The sequence below is a fragment of the Neltuma alba genome, unplaced genomic scaffold (assembly GCF_004799145.2).
Source record: "Neltuma alba isolate B1F8T4 unplaced genomic scaffold, ASM479914v2 tig00010223_pilon, whole genome shotgun sequence".
NCBI lineage: Eukaryota > Viridiplantae > Streptophyta > Magnoliopsida > Fabales > Fabaceae > Neltuma > Neltuma alba.
In genome coordinates this window covers 70,452-93,631 of record NW_021635155.1, presented here as the reverse complement: position 1 = coordinate 93,631, position 23,180 = coordinate 70,452, and the positions used below count along the sequence as shown (strand labels likewise).

Sequence of the window (23,180 nt, the reverse complement as noted above, 5' to 3'; positions counted from 1 at the left end):
GCAGTGCCCAATTTGAGTCTTCCAGGCAAAGAAAGGGCCTCCATATATAGATGAACGTAGGCCGCAGTTTAAGACATGCATTGAGGAAAATGGGGTATTCAGTGAGAGAAGAGGTGTGGTGGGTGATGGCCATAATCATATTCATATTATTAGCGTTTAGTGGAGAAGCTGAGGGGTGCTTGAAAGAAGAGAGGGAAGCTCTTCTGAAATTGAAAGAAGCTTTCAATTACCGAAATGGCTATTCTCTTCGTTCTTGGAATAACCAAACCTTCTCTGATTGCTGCACTTGGGAGTCTGTACAGTGACAACTCCACTCATAGAGTCATAAGCCTTTTTCTGAACAATACAAGACCTTATAAGTTGAGAAACATCAGCTGGTCACTCAATGCTTCTTCTTTTCTCCCCTTCATCCAGCTTCAAGAGTTGTATTTGGCTGGGAATTACTTGTCAGGTCACTCTCTTTCTTTTAACTATTCTATCATTCATGCATATATACATATCTCTATGCACACACACAGTACATAGACATACATTGTTAATTAAGACCGACATATTTATAAGCATTTCGAGCTGTGATTTTTAAAGATGTACTCCTCCGGTCCTAATTATAAGACCCAATTGACTTATTTGAGGAGATTAAGAAAGTAAGTTAAGTTGGTTATTTATAATAAATAAGTGTTGTCATTCCTAAAATATCCTTGCTAATTAAGTATATTGGCTAAAACTATCATTATTAGAAGGATTATCTTGGAAAAAAATGCATAAATATAAGAGACAAAATGGATTGGGGTCTTATAATTAGGACCAAATAAAAAGTCAAATGGGGTCTTATAATAAGGACCGGAGGAGTAAAAGCATATTAGCTACAGTAAAAAATTAGTTAAAAATGTCATTGCCTCTTATCTCGTTCTTTTTTGTCGGTTTCCTCTTTTAGCCCACTGTTTTGCCGCGGTAAGAGTCCATTCTAGTTCTAGCTAAATACTTGTGGATAATTTCTTATTGGAATAATGAAACTTTTCGTCCCTCAAATTTGCTTCACTTATTGATTTGGTCCATAAAATTTAATTAATTGTCATAAATCAAGTCCCTAAAGTTTCGTAATCATACAAAATTAGTCATTATGGTTTGAAGATATACAATCCTAAATGCACATGTGCTATCTCTAGCCATTAATTCAAGGATGATAACCCTCACTTTGCTTTATTTATGAAATTTGAACCAATTTTTTCATATTTTCTCCCAGTAATTATAATGTTATATCACTTCATTTATTCTCTCTCATTCTCATCTTTTTCTTTCTCAATTTCTGTCTCATTCACCATTCCTCTCCATAAAGATGGATATTATTTTTGGAAAAAAAAATACATTTTTACATATTTACTGCCTTTAGACAATTTTAACAAACTATATAATCTACAAAATTTAATTATTTATTTCTTACAGATAGCATCAGAGGGAGTAAAATTGCGTATGAAACTTTAGGAACTTGATTGATAAAAATTAAACTTCACGGACCAAATTGATAACAGAGAGAAATTAAATTTGAGTACCAAAAGTTTTATTACTCATTTAAAAAAAAAAATTCAAGTAAGATATTTTAGAAAATGTTTGAGATACTAAACGTTTTGACTCGGTTTTTAAATATTTTTTTTAAAAATAAATTGCTAGGAAAGATGTTTTCTTGGATATATATATAGAGGGGCCCAAAACAAGCTTAATAAACACTACATTGTCAAACTTTCACTTCATGTTAAATTATGAAGAGGATGATGATATTAATTATATGAATTATTTTTTATAATTCTTTATACCCACTAACATTCATAGTAACTGATCACATGTTGTTTGTGGGACAGGGCTACTTGGCGATATCAGGCTGGTGAACTTGGAAGCGTTGAACTTACAAGTCAATATGCTCACAGAATTCCCATATTTCGGTGCTAAATCTTTGTCTTCTATATTATAGTATATTTTGAGTGACATATGTTGTTACTGAAACGTGCATCAAAAGTATATCTATTTTTAGAAAAAAGATTACCGGGCCATCATTTTAAGAAAAATGCTAAAAGGAAGATATAGATAAAGTTTTCTCCATTAAATATATGAAAGTTTCTATTTTTTATCTTGATTTTGTTGGGAAGTCAAATTATTTACCTTTGCCATATAAGCATCTCAACCGAACAATTTATGTGCCTTCATTTAATTGAGAGAATTGAATGAAATGTCAAAAGTAAGAGATAAGATGATGTTTTCTTACCTGGCAGATTCATTATCAATAAATTTTAACAACATATATATATAATTAATTTGAAGGAGCTGTGGCTTAATGTACACATTTCCATTTGGCATTTGACAGACCTTTCGCATTCACGTAATCTGAAGTATCTGTTGCTTGATTCTAATTACTTGGAGGGTAGTATTCCAGAATCTATTACGTCTCTCACTTCCCTCACCGTATTGTCGTTAGGCCATAACAACCTGACAGGATCGTTGCCACAACAAGGTACGCATCATATTTTATAGCATCTCCGATGGAAAGAAAATAACCCATTAATTGAGTATTCGCCAATAAACATCAAATTTGATGATTTTTTTTTTAATTAAACAATCAAATTTTCCTTGTTTGTGCAAATTGAGTCGACTGTTCAATGAAACAGATTTCCAGTCCATCTCCTAACTGGCATACGGCAGTAGTTTAAAATAATAATAATAAGATCGAGCCGTATTTACGCACATGGACATGCTAAAACTAATAAATGGAAGTGACTTCATATTCTTATTTTTCCTTATGCATTCTCTATATTTCATTTATTTTTACTTATATTTTTGGGCTCAAAGTTTAGGTTTTTCTTCCTGGGACGCAATATTAATTTAAATACATTATACTAACGGAATAAATTTAATGAAGAAAAATGGTAAATGTTGCAGGAGGCTTGTGCAATTTGAAGAATCTTTTATTCTTGAATGTTGCGTGGAATGAATTTGGGGGGCAGCTTCCTGCGTGCCTTGGCAATTTGACGTCTTTACGTTCGCTTTATCTTCATCAAAATCGTTTTGAAGGAATCTTTCCTTCCTCACTCTTTAATACTTGGAGGTCTCTAGCAGCAATTATTCTTTCCGACGATAATTTCAATGGCTCAATTTCACTCTCTTCACTTGCCAACAACTCCAACCTCAAAATCCTTGTCATTTGTTGCTCCAACACCAACCTGAGACTTGAAACAGAGAATCCCCCATTTATCCCTTCCTTCCAATTGAGGCTTTTCGGAATCGTCAACTGCACTCTAAATGAAGCCAACACTAAAAGAATGCCCACCTTTCTTCTTCATCAATATGACTTGCAGTTTCTAGAACTTAGTGTCTTGAACATTTCAGGCACATTCCCCTCCTGGCTTTTGACAAACAACACAAAATTGAATCATTTCAATCTCACCCACAACTTGTTCACTGGTCCCTTTGAACTCAATTCCACCTCAAAATTGCTTCACATGGAGTCTTTTGATATTTCCTCTAACCCCCTTGGAGATGAAATACCTTCTCATATTGGCTTTATTTTTCCCAACTTGATTTCTCTTGATATGTCTTGGACTTCATTGCAAGGTCTCTTTCCCGCTTCAATAGGTGAGATGAGACAATTGAATGATCTTGACTTGTCATATAATAATTTATCTGGCTACTTGCCCCAAGAATTCAGTCAGGGTAACAATGAATTGAGATTTTTGAAGTTGTCAAACAACAACTTGAGTGGCCCGTCCTTACCTATAGGATCAAATTTCACATATCTGTTGTTTTTGGACCTTAGCAACAATAACTACAAAGGAAAGCTTGAAGGTGGAGTTATGAATAGTACTGAGTTAAGAATGTTGGATATAAGTGCCAACCAATTATATGGTGAAATGCCCAGCTGGATCGGAAATTTTGAACATTTGAGCTACCTTATATTGTCAAAGAATTATTTAATAGGTCCACTACCAAAAAATTTTTGCAACTTGACGGCACTTACATATCTAGACCTTGCTTATAATAAATTCAATGGCTCTCTACCAAGTTGTTTGAATATGCCGTTGTTGAAGTACTTGCATTTGCAGAGCAGCCATTTCATAGGACCTCTACCTTCCACTTTAGCTAATTCCCCTTTATTGATTTTGGACTTGATGAATAACAATTTTTCTGGACAAATTCCAAGATTGATTGGCTCATTTTTGAGTTTAAGGGTCCTCATGTTAAAAGAAAACAAACTTGAAGGCTCTATTCCTATGAATTTATGTGAGCTCAAGAATATCAGTTTATTAGATCTTTCTCAAAATAAGCTTTCTGGAGGCATCCCATATTGCTTGAATAACATCACATTTGGGAAGATAGATGCACCAAGGGAAAAGGAAATAGGACACTTTACTGTATTGTGGACTACAAGATTTTCAAGTTATAATTTTAACCCTTCGACCGGTGAAGTTTCCATGCTAGAAGAAAAAGCAAAAGCAAATGTTACACTGTATAAAGACCAAGTAGTAAATTTTATAACAAAAAGAAGGTATGAATCTTACACAGGAAGCATTTTAAATTTCATGTCTGGGTTGGATCTCTCAAGTAATCAATTGGTAGGTGAAATTCCTTCACAAATTGGATACTTAGATGCCATCCATGCATTAAATTTGTCAAACAATCGATTGAAAGGGCCTATTCCAAAAACATTTTCCAACCTCAAGCAAATAGAAAGCCTTGATCTTTCCCACAACAAATTGACAGGCCACATTCCTGCACAACTAACTCAGCTGTACTCCTTGTCTTCCTTCTCAGTGGCTCAGAATAATCTATCTGGAACAACACCTGACATGAAAAATCAATTTGCAACTTTTGATTCAGCTAGCTATGAAGGGAACCCTTTCCTATGTGGCCCCCTTTTGCTGCGAAATTGCTCAATAACAGGGAGAAACAGGCAACCTCATCATTTGGAAGCAGATGATTTTCGAGATGCTTTTATATGCAGTTTTGCTGGAACATTTGGAGTCTTTTTTCTAGGTGTCATTACAGTTCTTTATTTGAACCCTTACATTTGCAATTACAAACTACTATTAGAGAGAGTCATAACAAGTTATTTGTATGAGTGTTGGCGAAAAAGAAAAAGGTTTTCATTATAGTTCATAAGATTCTGATCATGTAATAGATGGGCTGGTGATCATCTCTAGAATTACAATAACCAAAAGACGGCTGGTTTCAAGTCTTCTCATGATCAGAAAGAAAACTAAATTGAAATATTCGAATCATTACTTCTGATGTGTGTGTATAGTTTAGCAATCTCTTTCTCAAAATCCTTCATTATCGTCTCTATTTCGTCTCTGCCTTTCTAACCATGAATTACCACCATCCACAAGAACCTCCTGCTATATTTACTGTTATATGTATATCATATACGGTTTGTGATCACAATACTTTCTTGCTAAACGTAGTTTAAGTGATGATTCCTTCAAGCTTCTTCACAGTTTGCTCTGTGTCTGACCATTAACTATAGATGCATGAGATTAACAATACTAATTAGTGATGTTATGTTTACCGGTGATTTCATATTCACCACCAATGGGGTATCCCTCCAGTGGTGCTTCTTCTGGGAGGGCCAATGAGATCACAAGTCATCATCAAAAACTCTGTTTTTAATTTGCTTTTACGAACTCTTATTGTTTTCTTAATTTCTCTTCAGATCAGTTCCTAATATGTGCATTGTTCTGTCCCCTTTTTTGATTTTTTTTAATTGCAATTGTGCAGCTCTGTGCTGCTTTTTTTTTTTTTTTATTATTATTGCTATGTTGAGTCCCACAATATTTTTTATCAACTCTGTGCTGCTCTCATATCTTGCTGTTCTTCACCTTACTTATGTTATTCCCATTTTGGGAGGAAAAAAAAAGAGAGAGACGACTCTTCAAAAAAATACTGTAATTCTTTCACATCTTTAAACTTGTGCAGGCTCGCATAAAATGTAATGACAACTAAAATGTTTAAAGACACCTTACAACAACTTTTGTTGCACGGTCTATGATTAAACTGTAAAATCAAGAATAAACAGAGTCAAAAACCAATGAAGAAGACCAAAAAAATTGAGTGGATATAATTTTTTATTTGGCTAGCCGTTCACACGTTCGACCTCACATGTCGGTTATATATTTTCCCAACTTTTGGTTGTTGTATTATTCTTGGTGCCTAGTAGTCTTTGGCTAATCAAATTCAAAACCGCCAATCTGGTTTAGATTAATTCAATGAGTTATTATCCTAATAATTAACAATAACTGATTGACTAAGACTCAATTTAGTGCTAAACATAGATAAACGTATAGGAAACTTTAAAGTTTAGACGTATAGTTTACTTGCTGCACAGCAATCTCAGTCTACCTTAGAGTCTGGCTTTCCATCTTCCTTTTGACGGATGGGGGCATAGTTTGTTTGATTGTGCAGAAATGTCAAAAGCACATGCACTGAGATTTTGAATATAAAGCTTATTTGTGCCGTGAAAATTAATTGTTAGCAACTGTGTATTTTGGAACAACGAATCTTCATCTTTTTGTAATCTTTTATGACTAAAAGGCTCCAAGTCTGCGTCAGTTATGAAGTGCAGCACTTGAGAGAATACTTCTCGGATCGTGTTGATCCATAGAAACTTGAGACAAAAACCTACATAAATCAAATCCAAACCAATACTTAACTGCAGATGAAACTGCATGTTTGGAATTTATCTGAAAATATATTTCAAAACTTATACAGAGATATCAAACAATCACGCATGCACAAAACATTAGTTGTTGACAACGTTGAAGCTCACAACAAAACTGAAGAAATGACACGTGTGATATATATACATATATATATGCCATTCCCGTCCTCCCTGCTCATCAGTAATTTGTCATAATCACGACTCGTTCAACAAGGAAACTACGTTAATTAAATTCCTCTCACAACTTGTCTCCTTATATGATAAATGTCATTCTTGCTAATAGGTTTGATTAGAAATTAGTGTGAATGTGTAAAGATACTTAGCCGTCCAATACGTGAGATATGGGATAGGAATTGGTCAGTCACAGCCCGATTGTGCAGAAGTTAGGGCACATGCACTGAGTCATGATAAGAATACAAAGCTTGTCATCAGCATCAGAAAATGAGAGCTTATATAAGCCCTATCGTGCCTTCTGGGGAGGGAATTTTTACCTCTTTCTAATTCATCAGATTAAAAGAATATTGATAGTTTCTGGAACTTTGATTGCGATTTTTGTTTTTTGGGGGAAGAACTGATCAATTAGTCCTGCACAATATACTGATTTTTGAATAAATCCTTACAATTGAAATTATTGCAGGGCATGCACACTCCTGAAGATCCCCTTTGATACGTTGCAGATCGAAATGCCAGAGCACATGTATGGATTGTGAATAACAATGATCAGAATATAACAATTTGTGTGGTGCACATTGTTAGCAACTGTCAAGATTATGAATTGAGAGGTCAAGTCATATATAATCGTGAGGTTCAGGGAAGGAATATCTTAATCTTATTTTTCTAATTTTTCAGACTAAACGAGCATGTCAGATATGAAGTGGAGCTTTCTATTTTGCCTCTATTCCATTTCTCCACAAATAAGACCATTTGAGTTTTGGAACATTATGCCCAACTTGAGTCTCTCGGGCAAAGAAAGGGCAAAACAATCTCCTTACTTACTTCCTCTATATCTACCGATGATCAGCACGCAGTTGAAGACATACATTGAGGAAGCATATAGTGAAAAATGGGGTATTCGGTGAGAGAAGAGGTGTGGTTGGTGATGGCCATAATCATTTTCATATTACTATTTTAATGGAGGCGCTGGGAGGTGTTTGAAAGAAGAAAGAGAAGCTCTTCTGAAATTGAAAGAAGCTTTTAATTATTCAAATAACTCTTCTGTTTTTTCTTGGAATAACTGAATCTTATCTGATTGCTGCACTTGGGAGTCTAGAGTGTGACAACTCCACTATGAGAGTCATAAGCCGCCTTTTGAAAGATATAAGACCTTCTGAGTTGGCAGGCATCAAATGGTCACTCAATACTTTTTCTTTTCTCCCTTTCCACCACCTTCAAACATTGGATTTAAACGGTTATTACTTATCAGGTCACCTTCTTTCTTTTAACTATTTTATCATTCATGCATACACACACAGCCAGCATATTACATAGACATGCCTTGTTAATTAAGACTGATATTTTCATAAGCCTGTCAAACTGTGATATTTTAATCACAAAAAATTAATTAAAAGATGTAAAAGCACATTAGTTACAATGAAAAATTAGTAAAAAATTAAGACCGTATCAATAATTGTCTATTATGTTGTTCTCTTTTCTTAGGTTCCTCTTTTGGCCAGCGGATCTGCCGAGGTATAAGGCCATATGTTACTTAAATATAGATAATTTTCTATTGTCTGGTTCAATAATTGGACTTATGGCATAGCGTTGCATAGTAGTTGACTATAAGTTGAATGGTCGAATAAAATAACTTATTAAATGAAACAGCAAATGTTGACGTGAAAGTACATTCGCTCATAAACTTGCAATGGCAAATTTGTATTAATGAGCTTACTCTTGTTGTGTCCTTTGAGTATATAAATAGAGAAAAACAGAGCAAGAAGCAGCCTTATATAAAGGCTATTCACATTCATCTTTCTTCACCACGTTCTTTCATAATGTTATTCGAACCTTCCATTAAGCTACCGTGGCTGCCGCTGCCTCCAACCTATATGTGTACGTATAACTTAGCAATCTCCTTCTCAAAATCCTTCATTATTATATATCTATTTCGTCTCTGCCTCTTTGTTCCTATCATCAATATTTATTTATGAGCATTGCTTCTCGGATTTACTTTTAACGCCTAAATCCCCATAGCATGTTGAAGTTGATTCATACGTTTAAGCATGTCTCCACGTACAGTGCAATCAAATCCAATTTTAGCACCTAACATACAACAGACTGTAAATGATAATGCAAATCTTCCAAGATTCAGCAAAAATATGGGTCGGTCTTACTCGCAAAAATTAACCGCTTTTTTTTTTTTGGTTTATCTTTTTTCTTTTTGTTCTTCATTTCTTTATTATTTTTTAAATAATCCCTACAAAGTCACAGCCAAAAATATGACTCGATCGATCAAAACATTATCGCATTCATTGGGCACAGTTGATAATATTGTCAGCTTTGAGAGGGAAGCACAGAGCATTAAGCAACCTTAGCAATGGAAAGGTCGATCCCTTCCCCGAAACTGCCTACTCCCAGGCGCTTTCATGCTGTTCTTAGCCGCCCACCATTCGCGCACCTATACCATATATATATATGCGTCCTACATAGCATCTCAATCTCATCTCATTTTCGGGTCTACCCGTATCTTCATATAGTTCATAAGATCATTGTCAACTTCAATATTATTTGGTAATCATGAATCATCATTACAATCAGCTTGATCCTCCCGGTAAGTTTTCTCTTCCACAACAAGCTACTACTCTGTTATATCATTATATTGTGTTAGTAAATGCAATTAACAATATTAATTAATGAGATTATATATGATATATGATGAATTTGCAGTGTCGTATCCTTCACCGGTAATAGCATATCCGCCGCCGCCGCCGCCGCCGCCGCCGACCGTGAGTGCGCCTCCACCAATGGGGTATCCTTCAAAGGATGATGTTTCTTGGGACCCAAAACAGAGTGTTCTGCAGAAGACCACGAGTAGGGGTGATGGTTTCTTGGGAATGATCGTGAGTTCCCATAATATCTCTGTTTTTAAAATTTTTTTAAATGAATCTTCATTTCTCTTTCAATTGATTATTACCTGATATTAACTTTGTTTTGTCTCTTTTTCTTTTCTTCATTGTAGTTGTGCTACTCTCTGTTGCTGCTACGTTTTGGATTGCTACTTTTGATTGCTTTCTGTGTTATTTTGTTCTTGTTAGCTCCTTTTGGTTTCATATTTTTTCTCACACAATTTTTGTACTGCTCATAGTAACGTAAAGGGGCGTGTTTTTTTGTAATGAGTATTATATTCACATTCTTGGAACTAAATTCAACTTATACATTATGAAATTACTAAGCTCAGTTCTGCGCTTGTTCTCAAGAGTTCAAGAGGGGTTCTGCGCTTGTTTTCAAGAGTTCAAGGAGGGGGAACAAACAATCTCCTTGAGGCCCAAAACAAAAAGCTGCAAACAATCTAGTTATCAAAATATATGATATCAAAATTATCTCAGCGGAAAAAAGGGTTAAATCTATATAGCTCATATCAATAGACGCTTTCCATATATATTCCCTTGAGAAGAATTATAGTCCAAAATGTACATTAAGGTAGTAGCGATATACGCAGCAAACTAGTACCACAGGCAAAAAGTAAATGCAATATTTTTTATCAGCAAAGTAAATGTAATTTGGGATCCTAAGTATAAGATTTCAATCCACTTTATCCTCTAAATTTATAATGTGTTCTCAAAATATCCCTATTGATTGTAAGGTATTTCCACTCAAGTGTAATTCCAATACATATTATTGAATATGAATAATTTAAGGAGGTCAACACATATTTGTTACAAATAACTAACTTAACTAATCTCTTTAACCTCATCAAGTTAGTTATCTAGCTTCCCCGATTTCTATGTATAAAGCGTCTATGCAGCTAAGCTCACCTAATGAGACGAATCTTGTTGGCTTCAATCATCGTCTTCAATCTTTTTATCAACACAGGGAACAGAGCAGAGCATGAAGCAGCCTTATAAAGGCTAATCACATTCATCTATTTCGTCTCTGCTTCTCTATTCCAATCGTTCAGAAGATAATCCACTTAACTTCTTTGAATATTTATGAACCATGAATCACTACCACCCACAGGAACCTCCTGCTATGTTTACTGTCATTTGCATATCATATACGGCTTGTGATCAAAATACTATCTTGCCAAACGTACGTAGTGCAAATGGTTCCTTCAAGCTACTTCACAGTTTGCCCTGTATCTGGCGATTAACTATAATTATCATCATATATGAGATTAACAATACCAATCAGTGATGCAAAAGTAACAAACAAATTCAATGCAAGGTACTATGTTTATTGCCATAGGATACAATTTATTAACTGATATTTCAAAATCTAATGTTGGTTCATTCCAGCCATATCAACCAATGCCAAGAACTTTTATTGATGAAAAATGTATTATTCCATCGCCTCCCTTGATTCTCGTCCAAAGAGGTTGTGAACGTTGATTAAACAGATATAATTAAACACAGGTATAAATTATCTTGAGCAAACGATTCTTAACATCATCAATAAATATTAGAGCTATATTTCTAGCTTTATGATAAAACTGGCTCATTGCTTTACCAAATATACCAACTAAAACTGATAGCTTTTAGCCAAATATAGATATCTTTTTCTGTTGTTTGTTTCTCCGCTTTCTGCAAATTCTTCGCCCAACATCCATGTGGAAGCCTTTCATTAAAATCATCTACAAAAAAATTACAAGTAATTATAGCCCTTGGTTTATTCTCCTTTTGCTTATTCTTTTCGTCTCCATCGAGATCGAGACTATATATATACATATCATTGCCCCTCCCTTTTTCTTTCTCAGTCTAGTGCATAACCTGCAACAGATGCTGTGAGTCAACTCAACTACTATAGCCAACTGCTATAGGATGGCACATAAATTCTCCGTGCACGCAATGCCTGGAACTGAGCTTATTGAAGCGGATTTTTTAACTATATATGCCGCATGCCTACAATTTTCGAGAATTTACTACGTACCCAACAGAGCTTCGGTTCTGATGATCTCCGGCTACATTTGGTTTTGCAGTATACTATGGTTTCGTTAAATGTTTTCTGCTAAAACTGCGCTTTGTCCCAGGTTTGTTTGAATAATACATGAGATGTCAGATTTATAACAGATCAGAGTTGTTGTCTCTATGGGTCATAAATTCTAATCACACCCAGAATAGAGAGAATTGATAAGTGTTTGATTTCTTATTTTTTAATTGTTTTTAAAGAGATTCATTTCATACATAATAATTCTATTCTTGGAGATCACCGGCCATTGACTATATTGCTCCACTGTTTGTATGGTTGTGACTCGGTTTTTGTAACATCCAGACTTTTAGGCCTAGAAGTTCCAGAAATAGCCTAAATTAAATAGGTTACCAGACCCCTGTGAGCAGAAGTCCCAAAGATGAAAAAGGAAGTTAAAGCAGTTTCAGGGACTACACTGCAAAGTAAAAGTTTTAGGGGCTCCGGTATAATTAAGGTTAGAGACTCTAGTAAAGTCTCGAAGGCCCAAAAAGAGAAAAGAGACTAGATACAGGCCAAAGGTTAAGCTAGAAGCCTCAAAGAGAGGATCATATGAAGCTAAGTCCAAGAAGGGACTAAACTGTAAATTCAGAAAGTTATGACTAACAGGGGTAAAAATGGAAGAGTACGCAGAGAACTCCAAGAAAATCCTAGAAAATTAGAAATAATATTCTAAGGCTCTTCTATGAAGAGAAACGATGAAAATACCCCTGAGGTAGCTTAAATGGAATTTATGAGGTTGTGACCGGTAAAAAGTATACCGTTTGAGGTAATTATTTGAAATAGCAAGAGACCTCAAAAGTGTATACAAAAATGAGGTTAAATGGTTGAAAGGTTGTACTAATTTATAAAATTAGTCCCGTAACCAAAAGGCCAGTAGAGTGGCTTTAAGAAATTAAAGAGCCGGTTTTGCCGATAAAAGGGTATTTTAGTAAATGAATTTTATGCAAGGCTTAAAGGAAGTGTTATGGGCTAAGAAAATTCATAGATACTCTCTAGAATTAAAGAGAATTTATGGATTTGACAGAAAATAATTACAGAGGCCAGAGCACTGTAATTAGAGAAAAGAAGTTAAACCCGGAGTAAAAGTGCACCGATAAAGTATTAATCAGAGTCTTGCACTTTACTTGGGCCACAAGTCGCCACTTGTCAAGCGTTTAATGGATGGTAATTAAAGCTTTCCAAATGTCAAGCTACCAATGGAGAGGATCTTGACTTTGGAATTTAATTACATTATGATTTAAGTTAATTAAGAGAGAGGATTAAGATTAAGTAGGCTAATGACACTTGGCATAACATTAATGATGGTTGGTGGGATATTTTGTACACATTAATGAGCTCATCTCTCCCCTAAATCAGATGGAAATTTTGTGCAAGGCATGAAGAGAGGGAAAAAGAGAGAGTTTTGAGGGAAAACCAAGAGAAAGGCATCAACTTTGGTCATACAATCAAGGTTCAAGGTGAGTTCTTGGCTCTAGATGTGTTCTTGCCTTGGTTTCTTTCTCTTTTATGGTTGAAAATATGTCTTCTCTCCCTTTTGATGGCTGGTCGAAATGGTTGATGAGTGGGGAAGGGAGTTTGGTTGTTAGATCTTGCTAGAACACCTCAAAGTATGGTAGATCCAAGTGGATCTATGTGAAAATTGGAAGAATTACGTGCTGATTTGATAGCTTTTTCGAATTAGTTACTGTTCATATCTGGTTCTGAAATTTGGCATGCTTAAAGTACACTCTGTGAGCTTTAAATCCATGGGTAGAACACTTCATTTGGATATGTGTACGATTTATGGTGATTTTTCAAAGTTAGAGATTGAAATCTGGAAACAGTGTTGAACTTTTAGAAGAGTGTCGATTCCGTACAATTCCGGTGCTGTTCAACGTAGAATTGGTTCCTGAAACTATTTTTCCTTTAATTTTAACTTAATTACCTTTCAGTGAGACTTGGAATCACTCAATTTTGATTTTTCTAGATTTAATTATGAATTTTGAAAGTTGATCAAAAATTCTGGAGATTCTGCGTGAACCGTACCCGCGAACCAAAATTTCCAGATTTGATATTCTTGAATCTAAAGCCATCTAAAGTGGTCCTAATTGATAGGAAATAGATCATAAGGATGTAAAATGATAAGATTTATATTAGAAAAGTTAGAAAGAAAACCCTAAGACTAAGAGAAAGGGGTTGAGGTCCAAGAAAGCTAGTCTTGAACTTTATGTAATCTAATGGTCCTAATGGATTGTGTCATCATTATGGTTATGTTTAGGACCTTTGAAACATTCAAGAGGATGTTTAGTGATGTTGACCGAATGCCCACATGGTTGGAAAGTCAAGGGAGTCAAAGGAAAAGTAAGAGGAAAGCTTGAGGTGCAAGGTAGTGAACTTACCCTTTATGTGCTTGACATGGTATGCTTATGTGTTGGTTTGTATTTGTTATTTGAATGATGTTGTGACATGATGATTGTTGCTGGAAATGCTGTTTTTAATATGTTTCCATGGCCATGCATTTTTATACCAAGCATAAAGCATGATGGCATGTCACTAGTTAACTTAAATTTATGAAAAACTACATACCGTACACTAGCATCCATCTTGTGCACCTATGTGGTAATGTTTGCTACTGAGATTCCCCCGAATCTCACCCCCTCTCTAACCAACCATTTAGGTCAAATCAATGATGGGCACTAAGGGCATGAGAAGCAAGGAGAAGAAGTGGAGAATTATTAATGCTAATGATTGATATTATTATTCAATGTATAATTCTCCTATGTTGTAAGTTATGTTATGAATGCCATCAATTCAATGTATGTGCTTAGGATGTTTATGGCATGAATGAAAGTATATGAGCATGAATGGGAAAAAGTAAGCCCATGTTAGGTATGCCAAAGAAATAAAAAGAATTAAAGTAAAGAGATATTAAGGGATAAAACGTAGGTCCTGAAGCAGTTAATTTCAAGCTTCAGTTCGACCTATCATATGAATGAGTTAAGCTACGAAATTTGGTACACTTATAATGCATATCCAAAGCTTTAAAATGAGTGGTAAATCACATCATTTGGATGTGTATACAATGAGATATGAATTTTCGAAGTTAAGGCGCAGAATCTGGAAAGTCCAGATTTTACCAAATGAATAGTAATTTTAATCCAATAAACTGTACGTTTTCAGTGAGGATGAGTTCAGTTGAATATTTTTCCCTTAAAGAGCATTGAAATATCTTTCCGTAGAATTTTGGAACACCTCCATACGATTTTTCTAGAATTAGTTATGATTTTTTAAAGTTGGACCTGTAATCTGAAAACTGGACAGTGAACAGTAATTTTCCGAAAATTAACATCCAAATTGAAATTTTTAAGCTTAAGACCATCTAAAGTGGTCTGGAATGGTTTTAAATGACTGCTAAGGTACTATATAAGTAAGGTGTGACAGTTTTCAGGTCTTGGTTGGCTTTATTGAGACAATCGTGTTGTGTTTATTCTTTACGAAGAATATGTTTGTGAAAATAACATCCACACGAATGTCGTAATCATGATCTCCTATTGAAAATATATATGCAATAGATGGGAATACCAATTGTACTATGGGAAATTTAGTTAAAAAAATCCATGTTTAAAAATTTAATTAGCTAACAAGACCTAAATTTTATTGAGACTTTTTAATAATAATTTTTTTAGAACTTTATTGTAATTCTCCTTTCATTAAATGAGTAAATATTATAATACTGAGGACATTCTAGAACATAAAATCAATTTACAAGACAATTAAGGAAACATAATTGGAAAAGGGTAAAATATACAGTGAGAGGATAGGTGCGGGGGGTGCGGTGGTAGTTGTGACCCTTGTCCTTGTAACTATTTTATCATTCATACATATAATACATACATTGTTAATTGTTTTTTCACTAGAAAATATACACATTGTTGCTTAAGATTTGTATTAGCGTTAAAACTGTGGTATTTTAATCACAAAAATTTAATTATAAGAGATAGATTTTGGGAATGATTTTAAACATAATATATTTTGACATGGAGATAAAAGTGTTTTAGTCATTAACATATTTACTCATTTTCTTTTAATTTTCTCCCCTCCATTCAAGTAAGAGAGATGATAATATTTTATCTTTTCTTAATATTTTTTTCCTCCTATTTTTTTGTCCCAACTTTTATTCCGATCCAAACAAAGCAAAAAGGTGTTTGAAATTTTAATCAATTTTTTAATTATTTCCCTCATTAATTATATCATCGTGTTCATCTCTTTTTTTCTGCTCATTCACTCCCTCTCTCCATAAGTATGAAATTCTTTTAAAAACAAAATCAATTTTTTATACATTTATTACTGTAAACCAATTTTTACTAATTTTTTACCCTCATAATTTAGTTATTCGTATCAGAATTTAGAAATTTAATTGATAAAAATTGACCGTCGTCTACTAAATTGACAACCGAAGGAATGAATGGAGATAATTTTTTTTTAGTTGAAGTGGTTTTGGTATGACGTCTCTCCCTCTGTTGTTTTCTAATACGTATTGAATAATTTTTTTTACATATATGGTCAATATTAATTTTTCAATTAGGTCTTACATTAAAAACTGTATGCATGTTGAACCCTATATGCATGTCACCTTTTTTTTTTCCCGAACCCTGTCATAATATTATTCTTGGTACGTACACAGGAGACTTTGGCAGGTTCAAAACCACAACTTCACGGTTTAGCAGATCAATTCTATTCAATGAATTATTATCCTGATTAATCATAACTGAGTGAATAAAACTCAATTTTAGTGCAAAACGCAGATGCTAAGGCCTTATAACCTCTCAATGGGGAAAAAATAGTCATTTAGATTATGGTGAAGGAAGCGTGAGTTTGTATGGAACGAACGGGACTTAGAATTGGTATAACTGTTTGGCAAATTTAGTTGATTAGATTAATTCGCTGAGATTTCCTTGAATGGGCATTTATTTGGATGCCAAAGCGTAAGCATTGTTTTGAATAGTCATGGCTGTCAGATCAGAGATGTAGAGGAAAAATGACCTGGTCTACATTTCCTTTTCTTGAAACATCAGCGTCTTTACTCATATATAACTCAATTCTAGCATGTTTTATTATAATCATGAAAAATTTTAAATTTCATCAACTTTATATTACCTCTCGTCTTTGATATAAGGTTTACTTTTAAATTGTAAATTAAATTTTATATTAAGAATGAGAAGGAGTATTAAAGTTTAATAATTTTCTAATTTTATTCATATTTAATGTGTATACACACACAATTTCTGAGAAATAATAATTCACACAATAATAAATAAAAGATAAAATTATATATTCATGTAAAAAATTTAATGATGTTACTTATAAATTTAAAAAAAGGAAATCTTTTCTCTTGAACTTATAAATAGAACCACATGAGTATGCATTTGTTAGTTATTTATATCTTATTTACAGAATTAAAAAATTTAATTGATAGAAATTAAACTTCATATACTAAATTGATAACTGAAGCAATAAATGGAAATGATTTCTTTTTATTTGAAGCGGTTTCGATATGCATCTTTCTTTTCTTTCTTTCTTTTTTTTTTATTTTTTTTAATTATCTTACTATGATTCCCCTGTTCGTATGTTCGACCACCCCCCCCCCCAAAAAAAAGAAAAAACACGCACACATCAATCTTTTTTCCCCCCTAACTCTTTGTCACTGTATTATTCTTGATACGTGTATTGGAGACTCTTGGCAAGTTCAAAACTGCAAATTCAATGAATTATTATCCTAATTAATCATAACTGAGTGACTACAACTCAAGTGTGCTATACGGTCTCATAATCTAATGGTATGGAAGATTTCCTGTAAACAAACAAAAAGTTGTGTATAATCTCAGTTAATTACTGTCTGCCACTAATTCAAAAGTTTTTAAAAAAAAAAAAGAAAGGAAAAAAAGCACTAAACACATATGAACACATAGTTTAATTTGTTGGATTGTGCAGAAATGTCAAAAGCAAAAGCACTGACTTTTGAACAGTTGTGATAAATAATATAAAACTTGTTAGGCGTGGCGAATATAGATCGCAATTGTCAAGATCAATCATAAATTGAGTGGATACTTTAAGCCCAATCGTGTATTTCGGGGCAATGATTCTTCATCATTTTCTAACCTTTCACACTAAACCACAGGAAGTCTGTGTCAGATATGATAACGTTGATGTTCACTTATGAAACAAAAATGTACTTTTCTTCAATTGAAGAAATGATTCGGTCTCTAATATAAGAGTTAATCAACTGATTTGAGTAGATTAAAAAAATTTGTTGAGCTAGTTATTTATAATAAATACCATTGCGATACAATTTTATTAGTTAATATTATTATTTGATAGAATGTTTAACATGAAGCAGCCTTATAAAGGCTATTCACATTCATCTATTTCATCTCGGCCTCTCTGTTCCAGTCGTTCAGAAGATAACGAACTTAACTTCATCAATATTTATTAACCATAAATCTCTACCATCAACAAGAGCCTCCTGCTATATTTCCTGTTATATGTACATCAGATACGGTTTGTGATTAAAATACCATCTTGCCAAACGTACATAGTTTAAGTGGTTCCTTCAAGCTACTTCATAGTTTGCCCTGCATCTAACCATTAACTATAATTATTATTCTTTCGGTCTTTAATATAAGATATATTAAATTAATTTGATTAAATTATAAAAATTAGGTAAATTAGTTAATTATAAGAAATATATATGATTACCCTTCTTTTTTCTCTCGTTCTTTCTCAGTCTAGTGCAAAACCTGCGACAGATACTATGAGTCAACACAACCAAGTTTCAGGTTTTTGTAGAATTATTCAACTTAATTAATCATTTTCTTGCTGTATTATTGTTTATTTGATATATGTCAGATTGGATGATATGATTATGCACATGCAGAGGCTTATCAGCTATCAACACCAGTGATGGCTTATCCTCCACCGGGTCAGGCTTATCACCACCACCAAACACCGCCACCTGGATATCCCACCACCGTGCGAGCTGTTCAAGATTCATCACAGATCCCAGCTGACACCAAATGTAAGGGCGAAGGCTTCTGGAAAGGATGGTGGGTTCCTCTCTCATCACTTTCTCATCTCACATCTTTTCCCACACAGAACACAATTAATCCAACTTAATTTGTAATTTATTGCATATACTACCCCCGATCCTTAATATAAGACCCTGTTTGACCTTTATTTTGGTCTTAAATATAAGACCCCAATCCACTTTGTCTCTCATATTTATATATTTTTTTTCCAAAGTAGCCCTTCTAACAATGATAGTTCTAGTCAATACACTTGATTAGTAAGGATATTTTAGGAAAAACAACACCTATTTAGGATAAATAACTAACTCAACTTACTTCCTTAATCTCCTCAAATTAGTCAACTGGCTCTTATAATTAGGACAGGAGGTAATACTATTTTTTTTTCCCATTAGATTGTAGATTATATATATAAAAGGTCAACTAATTAATTGGTATGTTTTGTTTGACTACGTTGTTTTGCTGTGCAGTGTTGCTGCGTTATATTGCTGCTAGGCCCTGGAATTTAGCTGTGGATATTGATTATTGAGAGTTCATTATTATTATTTCTTTATGTGAAATAATGATACTTTTTCCCTTTCATTTTAGTTCCTGTGTACTTTGTATGGGAGTTAATTAAGATATTAAAAGAAAAATAAATGATCTAATCAATTTTGATTTATAATCTGCCCTTGTAAATGTCTACTCTTTGAGAGAGACAAGCTGATGAGCAGGGCATCCTTATTATATATGCATCAATAATCAATAGGGATAGTAATAAAAGGTTGAGCTTCAAATTTATTTAGGCAAGCAGAATCTGATTTTAGTTAATTATATATCTAGCATGATGTTACATTTCAGAATTTATATAAAATAATCAAGGTTTAAGATTTACAGCGACTCGAGAATAGTAAATCAAAAGGAGGGAGAATCAAGCAAACTCATCATTTCGAAGCAGATGATTTTTGAGACGCCTTCTTATGAACTTTTGCAGGAGCATGTGGGGTCTTTTTTCTAGGTGTCATTATCGTTCTTTATTTGAAACCTTACATTTTCAATTACAAACTAGTCATATTAGAGAGAGCGGTGACAAGTTATTTCATGGGTGGAGGCAAAAAAGAATAGCCTTTTAGTAGTTCATAAAATTTTGATCATGTAACAGACGATCACAATAACCAAAAGATTGTCAGTTTTGTGGAAAGATTTTGAGCCAAGTTTCGCACAGAGATGTCGAAACTGACATCATCAATTATCAAAGTGGAAAGAGTTTCCGTGGGACTGTGGTTTTGATCCCTCTCTCGTCTTGTCTGTATCTTTGGCTATCATTTCAAATTCTGCATTTTTTCCACATTCACAGTTATAATTCTCATATTACGTGCTAATTAAACCCAACATATATATTAAACCTTAAAGCTCATTTATAAAACAAAACTCAAGTTTTCTTAAATTATGTTGCGGAAATGACATCAGCAACTTTAATTTATCTCTATGTTTTGTTATAATCACGACCCATTCAGCGAGAAACTACATCATTTGTCATAACCATATGGCCGTTACAATATATATAGGAAAAATGATTATTATCTGCAAGAGGTTCTTGCAGTGTATACTATGGTTTTGTTAGATATTTTCTGCTAAAATTGCGCTGTGTCCCAACGTTGTTTGAACAATCCATCATAGATCAGATCTGTTTCTATGTGTCATAGATTCTAATCACACCCAAAATAGCAGACTGATAAGTCTGTGATTTATATTTAATGAAATTCTTTTTATAAAAATACATTTTAATTTTATTATTTTATAAGTCTGTGGGATCTCTGGCCATTGACTATATTAACACCCCCCCCCCAAAACCGGGGTTAGACTGTGGCTTGGTTTTCAAGTCTTGGTTGTTAGCTTTGTTGGTTGTGACTTACTTTTCAAGTCTTGCATGGTTGTTAGCTTTATTGGTTGTTTGCCACAAAGCAAGTGCTGTGTTTTTTTTCAATTTGGCAAAATGTTACGTTTCTCTCAGTTGAATTTTGCTGTGGATGTTGATTATCAAGATTTCATTACTGTTATCAGTTTATGTGAAACAATGATACTTTTTTCCCTTTCATTTTACTTTCCGTGTACTATTGTATGGTAGTTAATTAAGATGTTAAGAGACAAAAAATCTTTTTGATTTTCCCCAAATTATAATCTGATCAATTTTCATTTATAATCTACTCCTATAAATGTCTACTCTGGGAGAGACAAGCTGAACAGGAGACTCTTATTATACGCATCAATAATCAACAGGTATAGTAGTAAAAGGTTAGGCTTTAAATTTATTTAGGCAAGCAGAATCTGATTTTAGTTAATTATATATATAGCATGATGTTACATTTTGGAATTATATAAAATAATCAAGATTAAGATTTACAGCAACTCGGCCATAGTAATTAAAAGATTTGATTCTTGTTGAAACACACTTAAATTGTAATATTATAGAACGTACGTAATTTTTGCTATAGCCTAATTAAACTTTATATATAAAACACGACAATTAACATAAAAATTCATTAAAATATATAGAAGTGTTTTATGTGCATAAGCATGCCATATCTCAGACTCACACTGAGGAATCTTAGGCAGGCGCAAAAAAACAAAACAAAAAACAAAAAACAAAACAAAACAAAACAAAAAGAAACACTGCTCTTAGGAAAATACTATAAATCTTTAAAAACAAATGTGCATGATTAAAATGTAAGATCAAGAATAAACAGAGTCTAAAACCAATGAACACGACCCAAAAACAAGCAGAGATTAGTGGAAATAATTTTTTATTTGGCAAACCAACTCACCTATTACTACTTTGGTTCTCATTATAAGATCTCATTTGTAGACTACAAATAAAGTCTTATAATTAGGACTGTAAGTAGTATATTTTTCTATAATTACCAGTCTTTGGCTAATCAAGTTCAAACCGGAAAATCCAGTTTAGATTAATTCTATAAGTTTTTATCCTAATAATTAGCCCTAACTGAGTGCCTAGGAGTCAATTTTAGTGCTAAACACAGATAAACGTAAAGAAATAAACTTCAGAGTTTAGACGTATAGTTTACTTTCTGCGCAAAAATCTCAGTCTACCATATACAGTCTGGCTTTCCAAACTCCCTTTGATGGGGCAAAGTTTGTTTGATAAGAATACACACACACATAGATATAAAGCTTATTTGTGTGGTGAACATTGTTAACAACTGTGAGGATCAATCATAAGTCGTCGAGAGGTCACGTCAAGCCCCATCGTGTATTTTGGGGGCAAGGAATCTTTCATCTTTTTCTAATCTTTCTGACTAACGACTCTAAATTTGTGTCAGTTATGAAGGGGAGCACTTGAGAGAATACTTCTTGGATCGGGTTGATCCATGGAAACTTGAGACAAAGGCCTACATAAATCAACCAAAACAATACTTAATTGCAAATGAAACTGCATATTTAGACTTTGTGTGAAGATATATCTCAAATTTTACAAAGAGATATCACAGAATCACGCATGCAGGAAGCATATAGGGGTGTGTGTGTGTGTGTGTGTTAACAACGTTGAAGAACCTCACTTGTGAAACAAAACTGTAGTTTTCTTTGATCGAAGAGATGACACGAATGAGATTTATATGTCATTCACATCCTCTCTGCTCATCAGCAACTTCATAACTTGTCATAATCACGACCCGGATTCAACAAGGAAACTATACGTTAAATTCCTCTCAGAACTTGACTCCTTATAACTTTATGATAAATGTCATTCTTGCTGGTAGGTTTGATTTGAAATTAGTGTGAATGCGTACAGATATCTAGCCATCCAAGACGTGAGATGTGGGATGGCAGTTGGTCAATGACGGCCCAATGTGATGCGCGTTGTAGGGTATATTTTGCAGAATGTTGAGGCACACGCACTTACTTTTATTAGTCATGATAAGAATACAAATGAAATTATTGCAAGATACTCTTCGAAATTTCCAATTTTAAATTACCAAGTTGGTTCTTATTAGTCTCTCACCAAATTTTTAGAGAACACTATCAGTTGATCAACGTAGGAAGATGTTGAAGTGGCTAAAATAAGATGTGACGTGATTTTATAAGGTGTCCTAAGCGGATAAAGTTACATCCCAGGTGGTGCGTCCAAGTTGGCGTCCTACATGTTGATCAAGCCTTTCATGGCAACATGCATGTGACATTCAACATTACATTTAACAAGTGAACCCAAAGCCAAATCATCTAAGGTGAGGAATACCTAAATGAAGAGATTTATCTTCAAGAGTCTACAATATGCATTGAGAGCCCAAATCACCATATAT

The 23,180-nt window shown here is 33.7% G+C and overlaps 1 protein-coding gene across 1 annotated transcript; it reads left to right on the top strand.

Annotated features, from left to right (window-relative positions):
• Window positions 1–234: 234 nt before the first annotated feature.
• LOC114754881 (receptor-like protein 8) lies at window positions 235–7,367 on the top strand. The gene is made up of 5 exons (XM_028943718.1): window positions 235–451; window positions 1,857–1,937; window positions 2,357–2,503; window positions 2,929–5,030; window positions 7,338–7,367. Exons 1-5 carry the CDS (start codon window positions 235–237, stop codon window positions 7,365–7,367), a joined length of 2,577 nt encoding a protein of 858 aa, XP_028799551.1.
• Window positions 7,368–23,180: the final 15,813 nt, after the last annotated feature.

Excerpts from the sequence above, each read along its gene's own strand:
- LOC114754881 (XM_028943718.1), top strand. The coding sequence starts at position 235 with ATGGCTATTCTCTTCGTTCTTGGAATAACCAAACCTTCTCTGATTGCT. Across the intron at positions 452-1,856 it reads GGCTGGGAATTACTTGTCAG|GGCTACTTGGCGATATCAGG; the intron begins GTCACTCTCTTT and ends TTTGTGGGACAG. Across the intron at positions 2,504-2,928 it reads AGGATCGTTGCCACAACAAG|GAGGCTTGTGCAATTTGAAG; the intron begins GTACGCATCATA and ends TAAATGTTGCAG.